Source organism: Grammomys surdaster, unplaced genomic scaffold, assembly GCF_004785775.1.
Source record: "Grammomys surdaster isolate TR1022 unplaced genomic scaffold, NIH_TR_1.0 141, whole genome shotgun sequence".
In the NCBI taxonomy this organism is placed as follows: Eukaryota; Metazoa; Chordata; class Mammalia; order Rodentia; family Muridae; genus Grammomys; species Grammomys surdaster.
The window spans coordinates 595,507-603,166 of record NW_021604599.1 but is presented as its reverse complement, the minus strand read 5'-3'; the positions used below and the strand labels follow the sequence as shown (position 1 = coordinate 603,166).

General features: G+C 41.5%; 1 protein-coding gene across 8 annotated transcripts in view; it reads right to left on the bottom strand.

Moving 5' to 3' along the window:
* Positions 1 to 1,325: 1,325 nt before the first annotated feature.
* Positions 1,326 to 7,660, bottom strand: part of Sgms1 (sphingomyelin synthase 1) — a 256,971-nt gene continuing 250,636 nt past the window's right edge. For all 8 annotated transcript variants that reach the window (XM_028764013.1, XM_028764021.1, XM_028764014.1 and 5 more), the window contains 2 exons: positions 3,849 to 4,015; positions 1,326 to 3,122 (listed from right to left, as the gene is read on the bottom strand). In XM_028764013.1, coding sequence (XP_028619846.1) covers positions 2,943 to 3,122; positions 3,849 to 4,015 — 347 coding nt within the window. In that variant the 3' untranslated portion in view covers positions 1,326 to 2,942. The remainder of the gene's footprint in view (positions 3,123 to 3,848; positions 4,016 to 7,660) is intronic.

The following is a 7,660-nucleotide window of genomic DNA, read 5'->3' as shown; positions in this document are numbered from 1 at the left end:
GCATGGGCAACTTCAGCCCCTATAGCAAAATGAAAATGACAAGAGAGACCAAGGAAGGAAGCTGGCTATGGTGGTGTGTATCTATAATGCCAGTGCTTGGAAATTGGGGGAAGATGGATTAGGAGTTCAAGACCAACCTAGGTTACAAAAAACTCTGGTCTTATAAATGTAGACAGGTAGGGCAGGGACACAGCTAACAGTATATTATTTCTAAGGCCCTGGTTCAACCTTCGACCACAACAGTTCTTAACCTGTGCAGACATCCTGTATATCAGATATTGACATTATGATTCATAACAGTAGCAAAATTACAGTCATGAAGTAGCAACAAAGTAATTTTCTGGTTGGGGTCACCACAGCATGAGGAACTACAAGGGTTGAAGCATTAAGAACCATTGCTCTACCATAACAAAAAACCCTTCTTCAGATTTCTTGGGGGGGGGCGGGGGGGAGCCTGTTTCTAACATGTGTTAGTAATTCACATCGATATCCAACCTGCTTCCTTTCAGTATGCAGCATCTGGCTAATGCACAAGGGAAGTCAACCCCATGAGAGCTGAGGATGAGCAAGGAGGGGCAATTTGATAGGTCTGCTATAAGACTTCATCGCACAGGCCTGGGAGGCACAGTCTGCAAACTCCCTGCTGTCAGGTTCTATTGGCTTTACTCCTGCCTCTCTGGGGCTACCCTTCGACAAAGACAGGCCTCTTCTATTAAGCTGTTCCTTGCTTTAAATCACGGATTAGTACCATCTTTGTGAAGTTTGCCGAGCCACGAACTGTCCCTATGGCTGCACTGCAGCGCCTCTCAGATCCTCCCCACCAGTACATTGCAAAGGCTACATTGTTTCCATTACAGAGAAAAAGTGAGTGATTTGGTTGAGAACTGGAGAATTCAGTTACTGGCAAACAGTGGTAACAGCTTGGTTTTCAGTTATATCTATGGCTCCTTTTACATACTGGAAGACAAAAACCTGTAGGGTTTTTGATAATTAAAATACATTTTATTTTATTTTATTTTTTTTGTTTGTTTTTCGAGACAGGGTTTCTCTGTATAGTTGTGGCTGTCCTGGAACTCACTCTGTAGACCAGGCTGGCCTCGAACTCAGAAATCCGCCTGCCTCTGCCTCCCAAGTGCTGGGATTAAAGGCGTGCGCCACCACCGCCCGGCCTAAAATACATTTTAAAAGTCCTGCAAGGAGAGTTAGATGAATAATAAAGATTTGGGCCAAACAAGCCCTGAAGAAATCTGGAGGTTTGGTTTCCTATATTGAGTTAACAGCTTCCTGATTTCTGTGAAGATGAACACAATATAATAGCCACATACTTTCAGTATAAGTTTTTATTAAAAAGTGCATTTTGATTAATTTATGATTTAGGTAAGTTGTAAGATATCAGTATACTCTCTGGAATAATAACTTTACAAAGATTTAAAACAAACAAAAATTTAAAAGCCTTTATTTCCTTCACCATTATTGTTTTACAATACAAATATCACCTTGTGAGTACACACACATACACACATACACACACACACTCATACATGCACACGCACACACTCGTGCACGTGCGCACACACACAAAAAAACCTACAGAAGGTAATCCTGCTGCACATAAAATACAGAATGGATATTATATTTATATTTATTTATATATATATACTTCTTCGCTCTTAGAAAACTATTTTGTTCTCCACGTTGGCAAGTATAGAGTAGAATACTTCCCCAAACATATATGTATGTCAGGAGTAAAACTCAGAGTAACATGCAGTTTCTGCACAAATATATTTTAAAGAAATAGATCTCTTTTTGTTGTTATTGTTCACCAACAAAACTGTCATGAGAGTATGGATAACTAATTTATAGCTTTCAAGTTTTAGGTAAGTGATCATTTTCGAAACTCTCTTTAAAAAAAGATATTCATGGCTGTTTTTGTTGAGTAGTTAAAACCGAACTACCAAACCGATGGCATAATCTCAGTGGCACTTGTCAGTGCTACCTGCTCACAATATGTGAATGGGTGTGTACTCTAATTCACACCCCTACTCTTCAGTTCAAAACAATTTTAAAACCCATTAGCAGTCTTTTGATTTAATTTAGCTATAAATGCAAAATTTAGTAGTGTATACATACATTTATATTTTTATGGAATAAATAAAAACATTTAAGATCGCCTACCAACCGACCATACAATCAAGACAAGAAAGGCACTAGAAACATAGACAAATTTCTCTCCCAAGAAGCATTTTTAAATGTTAACTCTCTTTTCTGTGACATGTAAAAATCTTTAAATTTGGTTTTCATAACATCATTTTGAAAAATAAAGTTAGGAAATACTTAGAAAAATCACTTTATAACAGAATTTTTTTTTGCACTTTTTGATACACCGTCTCTGCTGACTGTATAAAACCCCAGGTGACCAATCCTCTCTGCACCTAGCTTCTTCAGCTGAGCATCAGTGCAATGGGCAGAGAGATTCTGAATCGACGCCCATCCAGACCCTTAGGACCCTTTCATAGAGACATTTACTAGAAAATGGCTTACAGCCCTGTCTTTGGGGCAAGAGATATGAAAAGTATGTTTTCCCAAGAAAATAACACACTTTATTTCCAGATGTGGCTGGAAAGGCCAGAGCTTAGGATATACAAGCGCATGGTGGTGCGGCTGAATGACACAGAGGGACGTGGTGGCCGCCCGTTATAGAAGCCCCAAGCTTAACAACAGGAAATGTGTACAGTGCATGATATGGTAAATTTTCTTTATTGTTGTCCAACGCGGGTCCTTTGGAGAGAAAAGAAAAGATCACAGTGCTGAGCAGGTAACTCAATAGGTTAAGTCAGGTAACTGTTGAGAGATAGCAGGGGAGGCGGTTACATTATGGCATCTTCTCTCATGGAGTTCTGAGCACTTCGGACTGTTCTTCATTCCCTTAGTCGTCAGAGCTGTTATGTGTCGTTTACCAGCCGGCTATATTTAACTTGCCTACTAATGTGGACTACTGGCCAGGGGAAGGGCCAATGGTAAGATCGAGGTACAATTCCTTGGACATTCTTTTCAAAGTACTGAAATGGCCTGTACCACCACACCCTGGCCAGGAGGTTCATCTGGGAAGCTTCCTTTAGCACCTAGGAAAGCAAAGAACATACATGTTTGTTTGTTTGTTCTTGTTTGTTTGTTCTTGTTTAATCTTACTGTCTTTCTTTTAAAATACTCCCCATGTTAAAATTCAAAGGGTCCCGGACTTGCCTCCCGCCCACCCACACAGCCCTCCTTCACTCTGAGTTCACCACACTATTCCCTGGACACATCAGATTCCAGCAGAGCAAGAGAACCTGACACTCACTCATGCCTATTAGATATCTCAGTCAGCACTTTCCTCACTCTCCTTGGACCTTAACTTCCTGTGCTCCTATATGATATATATATATCTATAAACTTTCTAATAATATAACATGCAAATAATATAATAAACAAATAAAATATATTTAATAACTTAACTATAACTATGAAACTTGTGATGGGCACATCATAAATAACCAAAGAAGGTTAGGAATTCACCTTAGGTGCAGACACTGCCTTAGAGATTATTTTTTCACAGACAGTCAGTGAGCATTTATGTTTCAGAAGAAATCAGTATCTGGGTCAATTACATTAACACTTTACACACCGGCTCTGCAGATGAATGGTGTTATAGAAGCCAGTACCACCTCAGGTGGCTACTCCTAAGAAAGAGAAACTGTGGAAAAGATCCATAGATTCCCAGTCTCTCCAATATCTCTACTCCAGCCTAAGCCAGCAGCACCAAGCCTGGGGCAAGAGAAGTTAAGATCAAAGGGAAGGGGGTGACTCACTTGCTGATTGGCCATCGTGTGATACCACCAGAAGAGTCTTGTGGTGATGTAGTATGCCACCACCACATCCACAGTGTAGTGGTCATGCGCTAAGAGAATACAGAAGATTCCAACAACGCTGAGGAGCCAGCAAATCCAGTGGTACCACCAGAGCCGCCGAGGGGAATCTAGAAAGAAAAAACATTTGCAATAGTCCTGGTCCTAAATACCACTCCCCCATGCCTCTGCCATTCTGGAGGACCGACTGTCTTACACCTTTGCTCCTAAAAGCCCATTACATGGGTCAGCAAACTAAAGGACTTCTGGTTTCTTTATAACTTGGGATAGAAGGAAATGGCTTTTAGTGAACTATGACTAGCAGCAGTGATTTATATAGGGCTATAACTTGCTTCATATAACCAGAAATGTAACATAAAAGGTAACTATGACCAAATATGCACAGGGCATTGCATTGAGCTCCATCTTTAAAAGACAGCCCACTGACACTTTCATGTGTGCACGTGCAGTGTGTGTGTATTCACGTTTGCATGAGTATAGACACTGATGTGTGTAGGTGTATATATGCCTCACATGTAGAAGCCAGAGCTTGCTGAGTTTCTTTCTTGATCGTGCTACCTTATGTACTGAGGAAGGTCTCAACATGAAAGCACAGCCTAGCTATTCAGCTTGTTCCCAGGACCCCCTGTCACCGCCACACCAGCTCTAGAATTACAAGCATGCTGCTGTGCCTACCTGGTATTTCTGTGGGTGCTAAGGAGCTAAACACACATTCCCAGGTTGGTACCTCAAGCACTTTACTAGCTGAGCTCTCTCCCTAGGCCCTGTCCAATGGCCATTAATTAAATGTAACCTGTAGATAAACCAAACTTAAGCACCTTATATAAATCCAACACCTACTGTGCCACAGATGCTTTCTCTAAATGTATATATATATTTGAGGCTATAATTATAATATTTCTCCCCTCTCTTTCCTTCCTCCAAACCTTCCCTCTTAAATACAATTTTCCACTCTGTTTCAAATTCATGGCCTCTTTTCTCACTCATTGTTATTGCACGCATACATGTGCATACATATGCATACAACTATATAGTCCTAATTATAACCTGCTGAGTCTATATACTATTTTTTGTACATATTGTTTTCAGGGTTGATGGTTTGGTACTGGATAATCTGTTGCTATGCTCTTCCCTGGGGAGGACCACCTCTTCCCTGGGGAGGACCACCTCTTCCCTGGGGAGAACCACCTCTTGTGCTCCCATCTTTACTCAGCTGTCTGTAGTTCTCTGTGTGGAGTTGAAACCTCATGGTCTTTTCCCATTCCAGCCTGGCATGTTCGTTGGTGTCATCCTTGTTTAGTTCATGTGTGGGCCACAAATGCTTAGACATGGACCGCTGCTACAGACACCATCCTGCCTTGCAGGTTCCATTAACCACACACTCATCTGAAAGACTGTGAGATCTCTATTCCACATTGTCAGTGCGTAGGGGACCAGAGGGCCCGGAGGTTTCAGAAAAAGCTCTGAATGGATCTACTGTTCTCATTTCAGGGAAGAAGATACTGCTGACTTTTACTGGATTCTCAAGAGGCCCAACAGTCATTTACCCAGGCAAGGAACATCTACCAGTCCCTGGACAGGTCCTCAAGATGTCTGAATCAACAAACAGAGTAAGCAAAGGCCTGCCTCTGTGGGGAGAACCCTTGTCAGAAGGAGAGACAGAGAGAGACAGCAAGAGACTATAATCACATGGTTGAATACTGTAAAAAGGTGGAACTTGTAAAAAGCGTGAGAGGATGAAAAGAAGAGGAAAGAGGCTCCCCCCATTGGTTGTTTTTGGAATTTTAAATTGGGTGCTGGGGGCAGGATTGGGCACTCATGTTCATATCTTAACAACACACCAAGAACAGCTACTACACATTTCCTGTGAACCACTTATTTTACTTTTTATAGCCTCTTCCCATTCATGAAATAAAGACTCATTTTAAAGATGAGGAAACCAAGACACATACAGATTAAACATTTTTCTCCACGGTCAGAATGCTGGGGACTGATAGATCCAGGATCCCAAATCAGAGTTTAGTGACTCCTGCCAGGTCTCTGCATTTCCCAAGCACTCACCCATGGTGCTTATGGTAGTACAAAATTTTAACATGAAAAACAATTTCAGTTGTGAACCAGTAGGGGGCGAGCATCCTTATCCCCAAGGGCCTATGGCAACTGAGCCCTAAAGTTTCCATCTCCTATAGCTGGTTATATTGTGGTATCAAGGCCAGATGCCCTGTGAATAAACATTTCTAGAATTCACTGTAGTTGACCACACAGTAAACAAAAACATCTATTCTCCCTCCCTCTCAGACCTCTGCAGAACATCCCACTTCATAATGGTTCCTTTACTTCTGTTTCAAAGGTGAGGTTGGGGAGCATGCCTCCTCCTGTTTCCTCCATACTGTTTGTCCTGTATGTGCGCACTAAGCTCTTCCATACCCTCCACTTCTCCCCAAGGGTGATGGACAGGTCAAGCGACACCTACTCTGCTTAACTGCATCAGAGGCCAATGATTATCTCTTGGTCTCTAGCCTGTTCTCTCCAGAACTTCTTGAACACTACATCTCTGAAGAAAAATGCTGTTTTCCTCATTCTCAACCGCTCTAAGTGCATCCTATCCACCGCAGACAGAAGCCAAGCCTCTACTTTGTGGCTTAGGGTTCTTCCAACCTGGGGGCTACCTCTCTGTCCATTTTCTTCCTCATGACTACTCTGAACTCCCAGCAGTCACACTTTCAAGAGCTACAATGCTCCCAGTTCCAGACTGTGGTATGTGTGTGTGTCCTCTGTGTCCCGTCATTCACTTATCTATCACTCCCCATGGGATCTGCCTACAGAGGAGCTGCCTCATTGAACAGCTTCTAACAGTAAAAAATTGAAGGTAACTGAATTTTCCAGGGAAATAAATTATCTGTTGCTCAACTGCCAGGCTGAAATCCTAACAGCAATTAAAATGAATGAACCAGGTTTCATGTCTCAAAACAACCTGAGAGTAGTAAGTGGCAGAAAGTGTTTATGTGTATTGTTTGTATTCAAATATTTTTATTTTATTTTTACATTCAAGTTATTTTATTTTTATGTTTAAATATTTTTTATATCCAAACCACATGTGGTGGCAGGCTTTGGGTTTTCAGAAGCTCAAATCAGGCCTGGTGGCTCACTAGTTCTTTCTGCTGCTGTGTGTCACGATGTAGAACTCTCAGCTAACTCTCTAGCACCATGTCTGCCTGTGTACCACCCTGCTTCTCACCACAGCTATAACAGACTAATCAACCTCTGGACTGTAAGGAACCCCCAATTAAGCATTTTACTTCATAAAAGTTTCCGTAGGCATGGTGTTTCATCACAGCAATAAACTCCTAATTAAGATAATATGCATATATTATACATGCACACAAACACACACACATTTATATATACACAAATATACAAATACATATATACAGTCGTACACATACAAATACACATACATGCACATATATGTACAAGCACTCACATATATGCATATACATATATGTAAATGTTGAGTTTTCTTTTACTGTCTATTGTAATGCTATGTGGGGACCCTAAAACCTGGGAATCTACATGTAACCTCTGGGACTCTGCCTCCAAGTTAATTCTGATTGGTGAATAAAGATCCCAGCAGCCAGTAGCTGGCAGAAAAGAGTTAGATGGGGTTGAGTTTTGGTGGGCCTAGAAGGAGCAGGAGGGAGAAGAAGGAAGGAGTGGCCATGGAAGAAGAACATGCAAGAGAGAGAGAGAGAGAG